At 34.9% G+C, this 22,138-nt stretch overlaps 1 protein-coding gene across 7 annotated transcripts in view; it reads left to right on the top strand.

Moving 5' to 3' along the window:
- LOC131552144 (KH domain-containing RNA-binding protein QKI) overlaps positions 1-22,138 on the top strand; it is a 121,801-nt gene that overhangs the window by 44,300 nt on the left and 55,363 nt on the right. For all 7 annotated transcript variants that reach the window (XR_009273914.1, XM_058795704.1, XM_058795703.1 and 4 more), the window contains exon 3: positions 7,526-7,642. Coding sequence is in view for 6 of the 7 variants with exons in the window: in XM_058795704.1 (XP_058651687.1) it covers positions 7,526-7,642 (117 nt within the window). In the remaining variant the exon portion in view is untranslated. The remainder of the gene's footprint in view (positions 1-7,525; positions 7,643-22,138) is intronic.

Here is a 22,138-nt window from a genome sequence, read left to right as displayed (position 1 = left end):
CTACCAGTCAAGTTTAAATTTATGAATGGCTGAAAGGATCAGTCAGTTTGTAATGTTTTAAGTTTATAAATGGACTGTGGACTGTGGTCTGTTGTAGTGGTTTAGGCTGTAACTCAACCTAGAGGAGGTTTTTATTGTTCTGAGGTTGCTCTTTCTCAAGAGACTTCATGGAGTTCTCAGTTTCAAGTGTCAACTTTGTCACAGATGTTACTGTTTTCCTCAGTAGAAACACAAATGAAGACTTTTTTAATGAAACCTGAGAGATTTCTGCCCCTCCATTGAAAGCCCACTGAATCAAAACTGCGGCGCTTCAAAAAGTCCATTAAGACATTGTAAAAGTAATCCGATTCTTCTCGAAAGAGTAGAAGTAAATGATGACAGATTTTTATTTTATTTTTGGGTGAACTATATGCCTTTAAGTCATAATTTATTTATCCTCATATTGTACCCAACCTGACTATTTTCTTCAGTGAAACGCAAAAGAAAATATTTTTAAGATGGTTCATTCTGCTCTTTTCCATGAAAGCATACAATGACCTGGTCCTCTGAAACATCAGAAAGAAGAAAAGAAGCAGCATGAAAATGATCCCATATGACTCATCATGCACTATATAAGTTTTCTGAAGTCATATGATAGATTTGTTTGAGGAACAGACCAAAATTTAAGCTGTTATTCACTAAAAACCATTGTGATATGTCACAAGTCATACAAGAATGAATGCCAGTTGGGTTATCCTTTTATCCTTTTTACCCAAAGTGTACTGTGTTTTGCTTTGCCAAGATGGTCCCCAAACAAACTGTCTTCAGTCCTGTGCTCCAGCATGTGCTGAGAAGGGTTATGTGAGATTTAAAAAGGAAGAGAATGTTGACCGTGACCCAACTGAGGGCGCAGCTGCCACCCAGATCACTCAGCAGACCCACAGAAATGGTTTAATGGACACTATGCTCACTTTTAAAGATAAAGCCTCCAGAAGAGGGTTTTCACAAGGATGCCACTGAAGAAACATTTTGGGCTCTCGAGAGAACCTACCAGTGAACTGTTCATAAAGTAACCATTTGAATGATCTAAAGGATTTTATTTTTTTTTTTCATTATAAAAAACCTTGTGCAATGGAAAGTTCCATGGATGGAACCATTGGAACCATCAGTGCCAAAAAAGAACCTAGATTTTAAAGAGTGTAGACTGATATTTTGAAGTTAAAGGCTCCAAAAGGGTCTTTTCACAGCGAACACTCTTAAAAATAAAGGTTATTTAATGGCAACAATGGTTCCATGAAGAACTTTTAACATCCATAAAACCTTTTCATTGGACAAAATGTTCTTTATAGTGGAAAAGGGGTATTTTGATTTATAAAAATTCTTCACACTAGGAAAATAATGGTTAGTTTAAGAACTGTTCACTGAAAGGTTCTTTGAGGAACCAAAAATGGTTCTTAAATGGCATCACTGTGCAAAATCCACTTTTTGAGCCTTTATGGGTTCCTCAAAGAACCTTCACGGAACAAATTGTAAAAGAGACATTTTTTTCTTCACGTGAAGAACATTTTAATAATCTAAAGAGCCTTTTTTTCCATTATAAAGAACCTTTAGTGAGATGTAAGGCTCCATGGATTTTAAATGTTCTTTGTGGAGCCATTGATGTCAATAAAGAACCTTTATTTTTAAGAGTGTGCACTGATATACTTGATTTAGTTCACAGTGGCCCAAGCGTCTTCAGTTCTGCACAGCATCACACCGACAGCACCTCCCACACAAGCAGACACATCTCACGCTAACCTATTCACGCAAGCAAATATGCTCCGCGCATCGGCCTCCATCCATTGCCCTGACATCACCTGACAGCGAAGAAGATGAAAATTTAATTCATCTTTTCTTCTCGTCACTCTCTACAAGAACACACCTAGACACTCACACAGCCCTCTTCACACACTTGCATGCAGACATTCATCAAAGCATCAAAGGAGCTTTGTGAGACGCGCAGCAGGAGTAGGCCCACACAAAAGGCACAGGTACAAGAGAGCGAGATTGTGTGCGTTTGATAGGAGAGCTTCGGGTGACAGCCGGTGAGTTGAGAGGTGGGGAAGTGTTGCATCCATTCAGGTAGGCGAGACGATGCTGTCACTTACGCTTTTGGTGTGCAGTGTGTGTGAGAATACGTGGAGTCTGTGTGTGGCGGCTTCACTTCCTGTTTTTTGTCTTTTTTTGGGAGACAGACTTATGGGATATATGCCAGCAATGTTTGTGAAATGGGAGTTTAAGAATCAAATGTTTTTTATTCTTAAATCATTTTTGTCCTATAGTCAACATGAAATCCAAATTGACCCCATTTACTTTCTTAATAAATGTCCCTGATTATTCAGGATGATTCATCAGTATTCATTCATTTTATATTGAAACTGACTTTTTTTTTTTTTTTTAGCAAATAACATTATTAAAATCAGCACCCTCTTCACCCTCAATCCACTCAAATCCAGTTGAAGAAATTTCAGGTTCATCTTACATTATTACATTATTTTTTTACTGAACATAGAGCACAAAAAGGGTTCCAGGCAAAATCCCATTCATCTTCTTGAACTGATAACATATAAACCTAATTTGTTTAAATTTTAATTAATTGTTTTTTGAAGAAGTCTCTTATGATCACCAAGGCTGTATTTATTTGAGAAAAAAAATAAATAAATAATGATATATTATGAAATATTATTTCAATTTAAAATAACTATTTTCTATTTAAATACATATTAAAATGTCATTTATTCTTCTGTTGTAAAGCTGAATTTTCATTATCATTACTCCAGTCTTCGGTGTCACATGATCTTTCAGAAATCATTCTAATATAATGATTTTCTGCTCAAAAAAAAAAAGATTTTTGATTATTATCAGTGTTGAAAATGGTTGTGCTGCTTTAATTTTTTTTTTTTTATTTCTGTATTTATTTATTTATTCTGTTTTATTTATTTATTTTTTGTGAAAACCATGATATATTTGTGTCAGGATACTTTGATGGATAGAATGTTCAAAATAACAGCATTTATTTGAAATATAATTTGAAAGTGTTCATAATTTTTAATCTTACCCAAAACTCTTGAATTGTAGTGTGTCATGGTTTCAAGAAAAATATTAAACAAACAAAAAACAGTTTTCATGGATGCTGAAAACTTTGCCGTCACAAGAATAAATTACATATACATATAACTTTTATAGGGTTTTTTATCAGCGTCTTTGCTGAATAAAAGTATTAACTTCTGATTCAATTATGTAATTTGCAAAGCTTCATGGAACGAGTCACTTTTATAGGGTTTTTTATTTATTTATTTATTTGATTGATTGCATTTAATTAAAAAAAGAAAGAAACATTAAATACTCCTGGAACCAAGATATTAAATACCACTGAAAAAGTCGGTGGATACTATTGCATTTCAATATACGTCATATGTCAACAATTAATGTCATCTTTATGAATAGCTTCAGAATTAGATTATATATTGACTTTGATGGTTATCCACTAATGAACCCATTGAATTCATTATTAAATGTTTAAAAGATGAGGCATATTTGATCAGTTTTATGAGATTTTATAGTTTCTTATTTACTCCAAGCTCAAATCACTATATGTGAAGGACACTGCAGCAGATATTTCCCATCAGGGGATACTCGCCAGCATCTCTGAAACCCAACAGCCGAGTAAAGGCGAGTTTTTTCAGATCTGCCTGTATGTGCCTGTGTTCAAGTGCTCTCACCAGGCCCGAGCGTCACATAATCCAGACGGAGAGCGGAGGTCATCCGACCGTCTGTGAGCCGCTACGGAGAGCTGTGTGTGTAATCCCGGCAGATGTGTGAATACAGCAGGGAGACCGCCGATGTATAATTTGCGCCTGCTGCTTTCGGAGTGAAGCCGTTCCTTCTGGAGTCTCTTGCGCTGATTACTCAATCTCCAAGGGCACCTTGGAAATTCGCCTGTGCAGGCCTGAAGAAAAGACTTTGATTTGATATACCGAGCAGTTTTCCATCACGTAGCGACAGCGGCTCTGAACATACATGACCTTTTGAGATGGCTTAGCTTCCAAAAGGGCGTGTTATTTCCATTGGTGGTCCATGAGGGTATTTTCCAGACAGGCTCATATGGATATAAATATCAAATAACCTGTAAGAAGTGCATTATCTTTTCTTTTTTTTTTTTTAAGTGGAATACATCCTTGTTATGGCATATTTATATGTGGCCCTTATTCAGTTTTTTAAAACTGATATTTTAACTAAAGTCTCTCTTCACCTGTTGCAGTAACCACACGCAGGCTTAATAACACACTAGTGATAATGATACTGGTTTACTTCTGATAATTATAGTTTTTTGTGTGTGTGTGAATATTGTGCAAATTTTATTTATTCTCCCTGTTGTGCAAGCATTTTGGATGGAAATAAATTATATTTCATCATTTGAATAGCAATTCTAAGTGGTTATTTTACTTATCAGAGGATCCTGTCAGCTTCCTCTGGCACTTGTGCAGTGATTAAAACCTGGTTTTGACTGTGCATGAAAGATAAATATAATATTTTATACACTAATTGCATTGCATGCACATTAATAAGTAAAGTGGTTATTCATGATCATTTTAATTATGTTCATACAGTAAGTGAATATATGCAATATATGAATATATGCAAACATGAACAAACAGTGGAACAGAGTTAATCTTGACTGTGTGATGCTCTTAGACATTAGACACTTTCATTTCAAAATGATTCATTAGCATGTAAGAAGCGCCATATGTATATTGTAATAGGTTTATTAATAATAAAAAGATGGGGTGACAGTCATCTTTTTTATGTACATGCAGAAATAAACACACACAACTTTTATTTGAAGGGTGAACGCACACGCATACAAATGTAATGCACGCCCTTGTGCTTTGTGCCTCCAAGTAAAATTTAATTGCTTCTTTTCATTCATATCCACAAGGCTCTTGGACAGGGATGAAGGGTGCCAGAATAAAAAAATAAAAGCTGCACAAACACATACTCAGTGACTGTGTTTTACCAGTAGTCGATTATGCATGGAGTCAGTCATGTGAAAAGAGCGTAGCGTCGGAATACCAAACACATTGATAAAGCAGACCCCGAAGGATTATTGATTAGAGCAGGAGGCCTGTTGTGTAAAATGGGATTTTACAGAACGCAAGGCTGCATGCCTCCAAAACAAACCCGCCGCTGCACGTCACACTGACTGTTTTAGAATGGAGTTCCCTAAAGGAGAGAAAAAATGCAGCATGCAAACTTCCTAAAAAATAAAGATAAAAATAGTGATCACATGACTGTACAGTTTCACACAATGCACAAGATTATGAAGTATGCAGAAATAATTGTGGGTTGTGCTCTGGGGTTATTGAGTTGTATGTTAAATAATCTAAAGTAGCTTTTTCTTTTTTTTTAAATTTAAACTACACTACCAGTCAAAAGTCAAAAGTAAGATTTTTAATATTTTTTTAAAATAGAAAACAATTTTAAATAGTAAAAATATTCTCTATTTTTGCTGTATGTTGGATCAAATAAATGCAGGCTTGGTGAGCTGAAGAAACGTTAAAAAACGTAACATTTTGACTGGTAGTGAATATTATCCGAGTTAATATTTTTTAATGTACTTACTTACTGTACTGACATATGTAATGCATTACTTTGAAAATAAATTAATACTTTTATTCAGCAGTTATGCATTGAATCCATCATTTATGACATTTATAATGTTACAGGATATTTCTGTTTCTTATAAATGCTGTTCTTTTGAACTTTCTATTCATCAAAGATTCCTGAAAAAAAAAAAGTATGGTTTCCACAAAAACATTAAGCAGCACAACTGTTTTCAACATTGATAATAACCAGAAATGTTTCTTGAGGTGCAAATCAGTATATTAGAACGATTTCTGAAGGATCATGTGACACTGAAGCCTGCAGTAATGATGCTGAAAATTAGCTCACTGGGATAAATTACATTATAAAATGTTCAAATAGAACAGTTATTATTGTAATTACTGCTTTTTACTGTATTTTGGCTTTTATTTGTTTATACATTTCTAAAAGAAATGCAGCCTTGGTGAGTATGAGACACACAGAAAAACCTAAAACCGACCCCAAACTTTTTCATAATAGTGTATTCAGAGTTAGTCTGTTATTGTAATGTAACACAAGCTCACCCACACTCGCCGGCCAGTTCTCCAGCATAACAGGCTACAGACCAGGCCAGAGCCTTTGACCGACAGCTTTCGGGTCAGTGCTGATATACCTGATCGATTAGGTGAACAATTGGCAGCTCTTATCTTGTCAGTGAAGACCCAGAGGAGGCGCTGGCATATGGGACGCTATCAGCTGCTGCTCTCTGCACATTGTCTGAGTCCCGGCTGATGAGCTTCACGATAGCACTTAGGCAGTCTTCTCAAATAAAGTACCTCCCAGGGAATTTCATTCACCCTCTTTAAACCATCTCGCATGCCCGTGATCACTTTTGAACTTAGCCAGGGTCAGAAATTAACCACAGTTCAAGGAAAGTGCCAAAACGCCACAATGTTGATGTGGGGCAAAGAAGCAAGAAGCAAGTGATGTTTAATGTGTAATAAATAGAAATGGTTTTGAAGAAACATTAAAATAAGCACACACACACATATATATATATATATATATATATATATATATATATATATATATACAGTATATATATATATATAGGCCTATATGTATATTGTATGTATGTATATCACTTTTCACAAACCCAAGGACAATGCATAAACATTTCAATAACCCTGAGTAAACAGATGCATTTTCAATTGCGTTTTGAAGGTGGATGAGATACAGTTTCACAGAGACGCTGGGGGAGGAATTTCCAGTATGTACTGTAGGGGTCAAGACACTGAAAGACCGTCCATCCATTGAAGAACCATTCACTCTCTGGAAAAAAAAATGGCACAAAAGCTGTCACTGGGGTGGTAACAAAACCGTATTTACCCCTAAAGTATACATATTAGTACCTAAATTGTACATTTTAGTGCCTTTTGAAAGATTACCACCCCGGTGACAGCTTTTGTACCATTTTCAGAGTGTTAATAAACTGTCTCCAGAAGGCCTAAGAGTATAAAGCAGGAGAACGCGGATGAATCAGATCAGCTAAATAGTGTGGTGCAGAACCATGAAGGGCTTAAAAATTGTAATTATGATTCTTGTACTGAGTGTGATAAGCAGCCAGGTAGGAGCCAGTGTAGGAGTGATGTGTGTGTGTGTGTGTGTGTGTGTGTGTGTGTGTGTGTGTGTGTGTGTGCTAGGAATTAGGAATTACATTAAAATGACTTCAAACTTAAGAATATTATGTGTATTGCCCCCTGCATAATAAAGCTTCACTATAGAGAAGAAATTCAAAAGTAATATGAAATGTAAATTGTATAGTGCTGTTGATGCAAACTGTGACTTGTCAAATGTCAAATCCTTTATCGCTCCATTCGGATGCAGATGCAGTGAGTGAGATGTGTGTGTTTGTGTGTTGCAGTTTAATTTTGTGGGCCGGATCTTGGGCCCGCGGGGGCTCACAGCCAAACAGCTGGAGGCAGAGACAGGATGTAAGATCATGGTGAGAGGGAAAGGCTCCATGAGGGACAAAAAGAAGGTAAGAGCTACAAACACAGACACATGTACAAACATTCACTAACACATACTTACACACTTATAATAAACACACATGTTCATAGAGGCAAAGAGTGTCGTTTTTATAACATTTTATAATAAGTATGCAGTAACAAAGTACTTATTGGGTCAATTCAGGTGCATTTCTTACCTTCATTTTTTGTCATTGAAAAAAAGTCCCAGTTATCCTGATTATTAACCCCTAAGTCATTAGCAAACTATTAGTTTAAAGTTCATTCAAAACTCTCTTGTTAATACCTTAATGTATAGCTATACAAATAGTGATTCTTCAGTAGTAAAGTCATTGTTTATGGTTATTAGGAAAAACATATTCAGTAGTCACTTTAGATTAGGTCACAAAAAAACTAAATTGCCTTTTAATTCTAACCTTTACTTGATATTTGTTCAATTAATTCATAGTAGGTTTTCCAAAAATATTTAAAACTACATTAATCATAAATGTGTAGGAATTTACTTTACAAATAAACATTTATTTGCTATTACTTAATAATATTTTAATGTTTTCATGAACCATATATATTTCAGATCCCTTGACCCTATTCCTAATGATAAATAGAACAAAAAAAAAGTAAATAAAAATAAATAATAATAACATAACAGGCAGAAAACAATGTACAGTGAGAATAGTTTGTAATATACCAGTATATAGATAATTTTCTTCCACTGGGCCTCTCCTATCTCTATAAAATAAAAATAAATCTCTATAAATTCTAAAAAGCCACACAGAACAGGGAGTTATAATTATGTAAATGAGGCATCTGTGTTGCAAAACAATCTCATAATTATTCATTTACAAATAATAATTTGTAAATTACAGTGACAATAAATGAAGAAATATATATCGCACTTATTATATGATTATTACACTTCAAAGTAGAAACTGTGAATAAACTATTAAATAACATTTTGCAAATTATACTTTGGTACTTTATTATTGTGTAGTTATAAAGTGTTACCTTTTCTTTCTTTTTACTTTTTTTTTTTTTTTTCTTTTTCTTTGCCACAACTGCCATTTGTTGGTGAATTGAGAATATTTACAAGCAGTAAATATTTCTCATGGGCCATGAAACATTTATCATGAAATTATATTATATTATATTATATTATATTATATTATATTATATTATATCATATTATATTATATTATATTATATTATATTATATTATATTATATTAGTGTATTTATTGCAGTTGTTTACCTGTTTTAATTTCGTTGTGAGATTGTGTCACTTACAGAATCACAGTCTTTATTTCTCAGCAGTAGTGTCAGAGACAATAACATTATATTGTTCCTTTTGTGGAATGGAATATTATATATCTGACATGTTCTACTACGGAAAAAAGATGAGTCATGATATAGATATATAGATATATATATATATATATATATATATATATATTTTTTTTTTTTTTTTATTAATTAATTAATTTATTTATTTATTTATTATTATTATTATTATTATTAGTTATTTTCTTGACTTCTCTTACGTTTATCAGTTTACTATATAACACTGCAGTTCCAGAATATCACGTCATTTGGTGAGTGTTCATTTTGGACCCTGGAGACACACATAACACATGCATGAACAATCATGACAAACTCACGATCACACCAGATGGAGGAATCTGATTGGCTGATTTCGTCTTCACATATCCATATGCTTAAACATATTGCTCATTGTGAACACGCACTGAAAATTCATTCGGTCAGCAACTGTGGCTCGACGTTTGTCCGGATGACAGACGCACCGGCACTCACGATCGGACAGAGTTTACATGCGTACAGTTTGTTCAAGAGTAAACTAGCCCACTCCAGTCCGCACTGCCCAACAGGGATACTTTGCAGGGAATAACAAGCCCTCCCCTCGCTCCTGAGAGCCGTGGGCAGGTGTTCAAACATTGTCCTTGGCCCCAGATGAGTGGGGGCTGGATCCTGTGGCCCTGCCAGGGCTCCTCTCCCAGTCGAACCCCAGTCAACGTACGACACGCTGGGCCAGCGACGCCGGGGCGGTGGGGGTCACGGGACGGTCTGGAAGCACAGGGTCACATTCAATGTCCATCATTAACACTTGAGCAAACACACATGTTCACATGAACACAAACACGCAGTTTATTATCATTGGGATTATTGGTATTTTTGGGAGCAAAGCACAGTACGCCTGCACTACTACGCAGATGTGCACGATCACACACACGCGCTCACATATGTATCTGATCTGGAGGCGCATTTGTGTTTCCATTAGTTGGGCAGGACCCGTATTTGGACAAGTGCTAGAAGCGGATAGTTATCCGAGCCCATCCCGGGTGACTGCGAGCAGGATCCAGAGGAAAATAAAACAAGTGCTCTGTGAAAAGCACTGTTGTCATCTCCAGCGTTTCATTCACATCTGGATTGGCTCTGCATCCTGTCAGAGCGCAGCTGGTCGTCCGCGGATCGGATCTCAGCTGTGTGCGCGTGCGTGCACCGCCGATGGCCCCTTTCTGAGAGTACAACCCGTTCGACTCTGACGGGGTCAATTGAAGCTCTTGTGCAAACATTCACATGTGTGTTTAAAGGTTCTGCTGTCTCAAGCTGCTTCGGTAGATAGTGGAAAATCTCATGCCTGTGTCCTTTGTTTCTCATGATCTCTTCACCTACTACCTTGCATCTGTCATTCATTATCATTATATATCTAACATGCCATGGACGTCTGATGCATGGCCATAGCCAGGCTTTGAAAATTAGTGAGGTCTGGGGTGGGGTTAAGAACTGTGCTATAATAACCCCTACAAATACAACTTAAGTATATACACTAACACTTTAAAAGGGACAGACATGTAGATGTTTGTGAAATTTGTTTTGGAGGGATGAGTATTGTTAAATCATACCATATTTATGGCATCAAAATGTATTAATATTTTACTATAGGTTAGGGGTGGATAATTTTATCAGTTGTTTATTATTCATGCAACAACACATATGTGACCCTGGACCACAAAACCAGTCATAAGGGTAATTTTTTCTTTTTTTATTGAGATGTATGCATCACTAAATAAGCTTTCTATTGATGTATGGTTTGTTAGGATCGGACAATATTTAGCCGAGATACAACTATTTTCAAAATCTGGAATCTGAGAGTGCAATCTAAATATTAAGAAAATCGCCTTTAAAGTTGTCCAAATGAAGTTCTTAGCTATGCATATTACTAATCAAAAATTAAGTTTTGATATATTTACAGTGGGAAATTTACAAAATATCTTAATGGAACATGATCTTTACTTAATATCCTAAAGATTTTTGGCATAAAAGAAAAAAATATAATTTTGACCCATACAATGTATTGTTGGCTATTGCTACTATGGAAGCAGAATAATGACAATAGTTTTTGAAACATCAAGCATGCTGAATTCCACAAATTGAAAAAAAGATGCATTGCAATTAACAGTGCTTGCATTTTAATGCCTTGTATTTCCAGGGCTTGCATTTTTAGGTCCTGAAATTTAACACAGTTGTTTATTTAAGCTGTGAATATTTCAATTCAAAATATTTCATACACATTTTCATAATTAAAAATTCAATAATTCATATTCACCTTCCAGAATTCACTTCCAAAATATTCAATCTGTTTAAAAATATGATTTATAATATTCCACAGGCAAATTTCTGTCACATTATTTCACTTTCCAAATTCGCTGCCACAAATTCAGTGGTTAAAATTCGTCAGAAAATTCAGTGTTGCACATCCGGGAACCGCAGGAATAGCAGCAGAGCACCGATGCATGATCTCCAGCTGATGTCAGCCGCTCACCAGCAGGTGGCGCAAGCTGCTGTTGATGAAGGCCATATGTGGATCAAGTCACTCATTTACAAAAACTGATTTTCAGAAATGGAGCAAGCACTAAGTAGAAGTTTTGATTATCGAGGCCAGTATAAACATGTGGAAACGCTGATTGTGTGTATGTTTCATTCAACATCTTCGCTGTTTCCCGTAGCCTACATATAAGCAGTTTTTCTACCACAAAGGAGATTATAATGCTCTTTTACCCAATGCTGAAGTACAGAACTAACATTACATCTTAGGAAGACATATATTGCTTTCGGTTGTTTAGTTTCTGTAACTTTGTATCATGGCTTGTGTGACGCTGTGCTGTAATACTGGGGTTCCCCTCATACGTCTCACTCCAGGATTCCCCAACGACACATAACGCGCCTCAGTGAACTAATACAGTGATATAAGACCTCAGATCTCAGAATACACTTTATTGATGATTATCCGAACTATATCGACAGTTAAGCAGATGTAGAATATGAACGAACGCGCAAGGTTTCACACTGTTTCCCTCAGAAATCGGTTAAAGAAAACACATTATGCGGCTCAGTAGTGCACTAACACAATAACAGCTATTAGACTTGTTTGAGATACTCCTCGCCTGAAATGTAGGCGGCTGCAGTGAGGGGAGGAGTGAAATAAGCGCAGTCAAGACGGACAGTTCTACCCTCTCGAAGTAGAACAGATACAAACGAGATCAAAGGTGGATATCGCGTTATTCTCACTCATGTGCTGTGCTGCTAATAAATGTGATATAATTTCAGTTCTGTTGCTTTTATATAAATATAAATATGATGAACAAGACACTCAAAGTGCTTGCTATTTAATACGAAAGACATATTTATCATCCATTTCTACTTTAATATAAACATGTATTTTTGGTTTTTATAGAAATATGACAACAATCACACATCTCACACAGAGATCGCACAGTCATAGTGTTTGGGAATATTCAAGCATAATTTAAATACACAATCACATGAAATCAGATTGGCATCAAGAATTCAGGCATGCATCTCGCGGTGATCGGTTCTGCGCAGATTTTGCTCATCTCCAACAAGCCTATTAAAAGACCAAACTTTAGAAAACCAAGCGCTATAGTTTTAGGTTTGATATTCGCCTAGGCTGCTTTAGGGGCCGTCTGCAAATTTACCTCACAGTACAAAACGAAGTAATAATTTATTAAATTATTTAAATTAAATTATTAAATTCCAATAATTTATTCAAATTAATGTTTACAGTAAATTAATAATTTACTCAAACTGACTAAATATATATTGCCAATAACTCGCCTTAGACAATCATTTCCCTAAGTATGTACACTACACAAATATTTTTAAGAAAAAAAAAATTACAGTAATTCACCAAAATGTTACTAGTAACCAGACTGACTTACTACAGTTGAAATGTTGCCAACATCTTCCTCACTGTACATACAGTATATAATTATTCTTAAGAAATTACTGTAATTCACAAAGTTTTAATTTTTTTTAATTTTTTTTTTTTAAATAAATGAAGACAAAAACGTTCATTTTCTGGTTGTCATACCAGTTACAATTTCCTATATGCTCAAGCAGAACGTTAATGTTATCTTGTGCTTTAGCAAGGTATCTCTGGCTAAAACTAGCTAAAGTAAACCCTCCTTCGAGTTACCCACTGTATTTATTTTTAAATATTTAAATATAAATCCCTCCATTGAATATTTAATTCCCATTTGGTGGCCTTTTGTGTCCAAAATTGTGCAAAAACATCGTGGGACATGGTTTTCACACTGGAGCTGTCATTGTAAGAAGTGAGAAACTCTGTTTGTTTGTCTGAGGGAGCAACAGTAACTAAGAGGGGCGGGGCTTACCGATAGGTCTATTGTGAATTGTACATACAGTAAGGGAGATACTGGCAAAATTTCACAACTTACTACAACCTGTGGAACATGAAAAACCCTTTTGGTGAATTACTGTAGTTTTAAAAAAAATATATTTGTGTACTGTACATACCGTAAGGGAGATATTGGAAAAATCTAACCTGTAGTAAGTCAGTTTTGTATCTAGCAACGTACTACAACCGTTGGAACATGAAAAAAAAAAACCTTTTCAGGGATCTTTTATAAGTAAATAATTGTGTACTGTACAGATATATAAAGGGAGGTATTGTCAAAATCTAATCTGTAGTAAATCATATGAGCAAATAAGCTTTACAATTTGACAGTGTGTTATTTTAAATGTTAAAAGTAATTTTAATTTAAATACATTGGACGGTTTAACCCAGTCGGTGGAATTGTCAGACGGCCCTTGGGTGCGATAGCGCGTCAATGCTTTCTCCGGTTTACATTTGCAGCAACAATACACCTAGGCAGTTTTGAACTCATTTGTTATGTCGATGTAAAGTGGTTGCTTACTGTTAAAACTAATCGTGGTATTGATATCTTTGTAGGACTGTCGACTCTATAGATCAGTGGTAAGGGAAAGCAGCGAAAATGCAGCGCGTTGCTTTCTTCTGACCTCATTTGCTTGCCTGTATATAGTTCGCATAATCATCAATAAAGTGTATTCTGAGATCTGAGGTCTTATATCACTGTGTTAGTTCACTGAGCCACGTTACGCGTCATTGGGGAATCCTGGAGTGAGACGTATGAGGGGAACCCCAGTATTACAGCACAGCGTCACACAAGCCATGATACAAAGTTACAGAAACTAAACAACCAAAAGCAATATATGTCTTCCTAAGATGTAATGTTAGTTCTGTACTTCAGCATTGGGCAAAAGAGCATTATAATCTCCTTTGTGGTAGAGAAAACTGCTTGCATGTAGGCTACGGGAAACAGCGAAGATGTTAGATGAAACATACACACAATCAGCGTTTCCACATGTTTATACTGGCCTCGATAATCAAAACTTCTACTTAGTGCTTGCTCCATTTCTGAAAATCAGTTTTTGTAAATGAGTGACTTGATCCACATATGGCCTTCATCAACAGCAGCTTGTGCCACCTGCTGGTGAGCGGCTGACATCAGCTGGAGATCATGCATCGGTGCTCTACTGATATTCCTGCGGTTCCCAGATGTGCAACGCTGAATTTTCTGACGAATTTTAACCACTGAATTTGTGGCAGCAAATTTGGAAAGTGAAATAATGTGACAGAAATTTGCCTGTTGGATATTATAAATCATATTTTTAAACAGATTTTGGAAGTGAATTCTGGAAGGTGAATAAGAATTGTTGAATTTTTAATTATGAAAATGTGTTTGAAATATTTTGAATTGAAATATTCACAGCTTAAATAAACAACTGTGTTAAATTTCAGGACCTAAAAATGCAAGCCCTGGAAATACAAGGCATTAAAATGCAAGCACTGGTAATTGCAAAGCATCTTTTTTTCGATTTGTGGAATTCAGCATGCTTTATGTTTCAAAAACTATTGTCATTATTCTGCTTCCATATGCTACAAATATACCCCAGCGACTTATGACTGGTTTTTTGCTCCATGGTCACATATTAGCTACTGTTATAGTTTTCATTAATAACCACTGCATTATAGATGATAACTTTATCTAGTGTACTTATATATTTTTTTAGCATGATTTGGTGAAAATTTAACTACTATACTGAATGAAATAGCATAAACTTCTTCATGGCTAGTGTTTGCATATTTCATTCATTCTGTAACCTACTTGTTCTGCAGATCTGTGAACTAGTGTTAAATGCTTTTAATAGCGTTGATAAGGTTACTGACAGATAACATCAAGATGTTTTTTTGCATTCGCCTTACTGAATGTGGAATCCTGTCCATGGGCTTTTTTGATTACTGTCAGTTTCTGTGCCGGCGATGCAGTGTTGCCAGACATTGCTATGAAAAATAAATGAAAATAAACCGTAATCAGTTCCAATCTTTTGTAAATAAGATAAGACAAAGATATCGCTAACCCTAAACTCCCACTTTATTAACTTTCTAAAGCATCAAATTAAGCAGAAAAGACAAGTCCAAAGATGCTTATAATTGCTGAATCTGGCAACACGGTGGAGGCAACGCCCGTGCCTTCACTCACAACTCTCTCTCAAGCCTCGTTCACTCCGCCAACGTCTTGCCGTGATATTTTTCATACCACTGACACTAAACATTCTTACAAACTGTCTAAAGTCATGCAGACACTCATATGAGTTTTGAACAGCAAATTAGTCATTCAGAGAACAAATTTTACGTTTGAACATTTACCGAGGTCTGTTTCTCGGTGATCTCATAGCTGGCTACGGTCATGGTCTGATGTAACATCTTCCATCAGGGCCCTATATACAAGGTCCTAGCATTGCTTAATGCAATTACTTAACAAAAATCTACAACATTTTTACAGCATTTATTAATTTTGGTTGTTGTTTAATTTTTATATACATTACCATTCAAAAACATTACCTTTTTTTAGCAAGGATACTTTCTTGAGCAGCAAATCAACATATTAGAATGACTGACACACTGAAGACAGAGATTTCAGCACTGATCACAGGAATAAGTTACATTTTAAAATATATTCAAATAGACAACAATTTAAAATTGTAATAATATTCTTTATTTGATTGCTTATCAAATAAATGCAGCCTTGTTGAGCATGAGAAACTTTGTTAAAAATATTTTAAATGGTAGTGTATACTAATACATTTTGTACAATGTTGTAAAATTGTAAATGTTCATTGTTATTTTATGATACCTAGTGCATGTCAGAGCACTGGACCTATAATTATAATGACTACAGACTCACCCTAGTCCTAATAGAATACTTTTTTTGTAGAAATTAAAAAACAAACAAACATTATTTTATCTATAAATAAATTATAAATAGATTAAATGGAATGTTATTGATTGGAAAATCTAAATTAATCAGCCTAGCAAATATATTGACACTCATTTTAGCTGCTGTTATGCTGCGTTCATGTGAGTGTGAATGTAGAATAACGTGTGGATGAAACATGACACGAAGGACAAGGATGTTTGCCTGAGACAGGAATAATCTAATCAATTGCATATAGGTAGAATAAGCCAATAAGTAGGTCCACATGGAATCTGCATCTTCATTCATGAAAATCTGCAAATCCCTGAAGTGTGAAACTTCAGCATGTAGTATGTCTCACTATTTTTTTTTTTACAGATGTGATACCTCAATAATGCAGCTGGTTAAGGAGATGAATTTCTAAAGGCAAAGGAATCTCTCTTGAAATACTCTGTTGAGATTCAAAAGTCATTCATTCTAATTAAACATTTCTATCCAAGCAACATATTAATTGCAAGTATTTCATGAAAGTATAGTTCATGTTTTACCAGTGCCCAATTCCTTTTGGAGAGCTCTTATAAAAGTGTGAACATTTATGTTTCATGTCAAAGCTCAGTCTCTAGTGAAGGGTTTGCGACTTTATGCATTCTTCTGACATTTTTTGTCATTGAATATTTTCTCCAGGTATAGCAGAGCTGTTTGAACAGCAATTCCACAGGCAGTTAATGTCTATTAGTGTCGTTATTATTGGCGAGCAGGTGATGTTCTCTCTGCCTGCTCCTGTAGTTCATGGACTCACAGCAGCTTTCAACAGCTTAATCTCATGAGATACCATGAGCGTTTTCCACTGTTAAAACATTGTCACATTGTGGATGGCCTTTAAATATAATTTAGTTAGTCTTTCTCTGTCTCACCTATGCCTTAAGCACAAATTTGATGTAAAGGAAAGAGACAAGTGGCAACAAGAGTGCTGAAATTTTCTTCCACCACTCAGGGCAAGTGTTTTACTGCTGTGAGCATCTATCCAGCACTCATTTACTGATGTGCTGTATCCATATCGAACATTCAGCACTGTCCCACTGTGAAGCAGATGTGTAAACACACAAACACAAATATGCATAGTTTCCAGATGGGAGTTACCGGTTACAAAGTGTTTCTTAGCAGTTCCATGTTCATTTTTAAAAGGTATTTTACTGTATAGCACAAGGCGAAATGTAAAGATTTGGAGGTCCATTTAAAAACCCAAATTGGCAGACATTATACATTTTATATTTTGGTTATGGATAAGCCTAAAGCATTAACAAGCATATTCTCATATATATAAGTTACAAAAATTCAGTCTAGCTACAGTCAATAACTTTCATGTTACTAACTGAATGATACGGAATGATATAAAATTCCGTAAAATAGTATTTTCTGTAAATAAATAAATTAAATAATAAAACACTAAAAAATAATATCAGTTATTTTAAATGCTTGATATTATATCATATTAAATTAAATTCATTTAGGCATTGCAACATTATAATGAACACAATGAACAATGGATATTTATTTTTCATTTTATAGTCAATAACTGATAAATAAATCAAAAAGTTTTGCAAAATAGTATTTTATGTAAATAAATTAAAAAATAAAACATTAAAAACTAAAAGACATGAAATGAATTTAGGCATCACAACACCACAATGTACAAAATGAAACATTTATATTAATATTTTATAGTATATAATCAAATTATATTTTTAGATTTTCTAAAGATTACATTTAATAATATTAAATCGTGTTTTTAAAAATTAACTTCGATGGCAACAAATGTCATTTAAATGTAAAAATAGGGAAACTAAGCATCAAATATTCAATGTTAACAGAATTATATCCCATTTCAATCAATACTGATTCATTTAAGGAGTCTAATTTCATCCTTCAAAACTGAGCCATGGGATTCGAAGAAAAAGTAGCGTGCACTAAATAAATTGTAGACCAGCCCAGGGCACGTAGGGACTTTTGACGCTGATATACAAAGTTAATATGGCGCGTGTTGTCTTGCTGATGTAGTTGCTGTCATCTTTGTTCTGACTGGGCCTGTCAGAGAGACTCAGCTGCAGTGTTGGGCCCGCTGGCAATTACTGTTATTAGAGCTGTCACAATCACTTCAGATTCATCCTCTCGCAGCATCACTAAACAGACCCGCGTGTGTGTGACAGTATTTTGTTTCTGGGTCTCCTTTTTGCATTTTGCATACATATTAAAGAGATTGTTCATGCATAACCATGGTAGTAGTTTAAACACATTGCCACTATGTGAATATCACTGTTATATTCAGTGCTTTGAGGTACCAGTGGATTTATGTCCTAATATAAAGGGGTCATATTTTAAGCAATCACATTTTAGTTGATTTGTTGTAAAAGAGTTCATCGAATTATGATCATTGAGTTATTTTTTTTTTTAAGGTTCCTGATCATTTCAGTCTGATCAGGACATTTCATTTTGAATGGCACATTTTCAAATATACAGGATTAAAAAGGCTTAAAAAAAACAAAGGTAATATAGGTTGAATTCAGATAAATTTGGGCACTTGTGTATGGGTTAAAGTTACTGTACATTTTGTGAAGTTACTTTTAAATATATCATATCATTCATATGTGTTGCATTACAACTACAGGTTATACAGTACGAAATATACTGATCAATAACAATTACATGCTTATGTAAATCATACTGCAATGAAAATACTTTGACATATTGCTTTCGTCCCAACTTCCATATCCGTCATCGGTCAAACATGTCAGACATGTGATAAGCAAGGCTTTATGGACTTATCAGAAATTAGGATTCACAGATAAACAAACGCAAGCGAATACTGGCATGAAAACACAATTATGAACTGAAATGTTGGTCTATATATGTTTGTCTGGCAGAAAACCTGATGAAATATCTCTAACAAAGGATGTGAACCTTTTTTCCTTTGTCCTTTAAAATCCTCTAACAAGACGCTTTGATTTAACTTGCTTTTACACAACCACCAAATCATCTGGATTTGAGGGCAAAGCTCTCTGTCGTTCTCCTAAATCTATCCCGAGAGAGAGAGAGAGCCAAACTAGTGTTTTGTATTCTCTCAGAGTCTGCTGTTTGGTTGAGTTTTTCCTGAGAAATGTATACATTGTACAAACAAGATAATGAAATCAGATGTGTCAGTCCTGCAGCAATAATAATCCTTGGAGATTTTTTATAGTTTCTAATCATCAACACAGTTGACCCGAATCACTGAAGCGTCAAAAGGTGAACCTGCTCTGAACAATGCAATGTTACTCCTCTCTGACCATGTTTACATTCACATTAAATATCATAATTTGTTCATATTGCTGTTATGTTAACGTTAAGTGTTAAACTGATTTTCATTAACCAATTATGCCAATATTCTGGTTTCTAGAAATCTGAATAAGACAGCTGTCATGTACTAGTATTAATCTGAATTCTTTTAATTAATCTGAAGTCATTTAAACACTAAAGTAATGCTGAACGCTACAATGTTTGTGAAGAAACATTTTTTGAGCTTTTTACAAACATTAAAGCTAAATTTTGTTATTTTAGTGTTAACAACCAGAAAGAGAAAAATGTTTGATTTCCCTGCAATCGGTCAGACAAATAGATAACTCACACTACTGGTTGAGCCAGCGTTGCTACAGTATGTTAGACAAAACAAAGCAATGTTATGTTATGAGTCACAGTGTTACACTTTTTATGGAAATCAAACTGCAAATGGTTTACTTATAGCTGTCGTTACACATTAAGCTGGAATATGTGGATGTTTTAACATTTTGTTTTAGCATTAAAATGACACATTTCAGCCTTTAAAGAAAGGAATATAAATTAATATACAGACAGCTGAAAGCACTGCAAGTCTTATGACCTACATTTTACAACTCATTGCATTTTTGTATGCTGTTGTCAAAGACATGAATGAGAATTAATGAGTTGACTAAATTACTGTGAACTACTGTGATGTAAATCACTGTACTACTAACACTGATTTGAATTAAGTCACAAGAGCAAGCAAATAGCTGGAAAGAACATACATGTCCTGCTACATGCATGCTGATTATGTTTGTTTGTAAGGCTGATCACATGCATACATGAATATTCCTAAACAGCTCTTTCGGAATAAAGGAATAGTCATTTACACACGTGGTCAGAATTGTTGGTACCCTTGGTAAATATGATCAAAGAAGGCTGTGAAAATAAATGTGCATTGTTAATCCTTTTGATCTTTTATTTTTTTTTAAATCACAAAAATCTAAACTTTCATTGGAAAATAAGAATTTAAAATGGGGGGAAATATCATTATGAAATAAATGTTTTGTTTTTTTCTTCTCTAATACATGTTGGACACAATTATTGGTACGGTACCGCTAGAAATTCTTATGAGTAAAATATATCTGAAATATATTCCCATTCATATTCACAATTTTGAGCAGTCCAGAGTGATTACGAACATGAAATTATCCAGCCATGTCTTCTTGTTTCACAGAAATATAAATAGGAGAGAAAACAAAAGCCAAATTCCAAATTAATCACCCATCACAATGAGAAAAACCAAAGAATATATTTCTGATGTGCAGCAAAAGATAATTGAGCTTCACAAATTAGAAAGTGGCTTTAAGAAAAGAGCTAGAACAGTGAAAATTCCCATTTCCACCATCAGGGCTATAATTAAGAATTCCCAATCAACATAAAATGTTAGGAAACTGCCTGGAAGAGGACGTGTGTCTATATCGTCCTAATGCACGGTGAGAAGGAGAGTTTGAGTGGCTAAAGACTCTCCAAGGACCACAGCTGGAGAATTGCAGAAAATAGTTGAGTCTCGGGGTCAGAAAACCTTTAAAAAAAAAATATCAAACAGCACCTACATCACCACATGTTGTTTGGGAGGGCTTCAAGAAAAAAATCAAGAAAAGAAAATGCTTTCACCAAAAAACAAACTCCAGCATATTCAGTTGTCAGACACGACTGGAACTTCAAATGGGACTGGCTTCTATGGTCAGATGTAACAAAAAATTTGCTTTTTCGCAACAAACACTCAAGATGGGTTTGTTGAACACAGGGATAAAAAGTACCCCATGTGTACAATGAAATATACTGCTGTATTTTTGATGTTGTGGGCCTATATTTCTTCCAACCGTACAATAATCCAAACACAAACCTCAAAAACAACACAAAAATGGGTCACTGAGCACAAAACCAAGCTTCTGCTGGCCATTCCAGTCCTCTGACCTGAACCCTGTAGAAAATTAGTGAACTGAAGAGAAGAAGCACCAACATGGAGCTGGGAATCTAAAGGGTCTGGAGTGATTCTGGATGAAGGAATGGTCTCTGATCTCTTGTCAGGTGTTCTCTAACCTCATCATGCATTATAGGAGAAAACTCCTAGACTATTTTGGCAAATGGAGGTTTCAAAAAGTATTGAATAAAAGGGTACCATTAATTGTGTCCAATGTGTATTAGAGAAAAACATTTATTTCATAATGATATTTCCCAAAAAGAGCAAACAACAGCACGCACATCTATCTCAAATGGGTGCTAAAAAAAGTAGAAGCATATTGAAAATGCAAAGTCGGCAACACCTAAGCTCCAAAAGTATCAAAGAAAAATTTATTAATTAGAAAAATTCACATAAGGTGTAACGTTTCGAGCACACAGGCTCTTCATCAGACCTGATAATGATATTTCCCCCCATTTTAAATTCTTATTCTCCAATGAAAGGTTAGATTTTTGTGATTTTTTTAAAATAAAAGATCAAAAGGATTAACAATGCAGATTAATTTTCACAGCCTTCTTTGATCGTATTTACCAAGGGTACCAACAATTCTGACCACGTGTATATACTGTAATT

The sequence above is a fragment of the Onychostoma macrolepis genome, chromosome 13 (genome assembly GCF_012432095.1).
Source record: "Onychostoma macrolepis isolate SWU-2019 chromosome 13, ASM1243209v1, whole genome shotgun sequence".
Lineage (NCBI taxonomy): Eukaryota > Metazoa > Chordata > Actinopteri > Cypriniformes > Cyprinidae > Onychostoma > Onychostoma macrolepis.
This window is presented reverse-complemented; position numbering and strand designations above follow the sequence as displayed.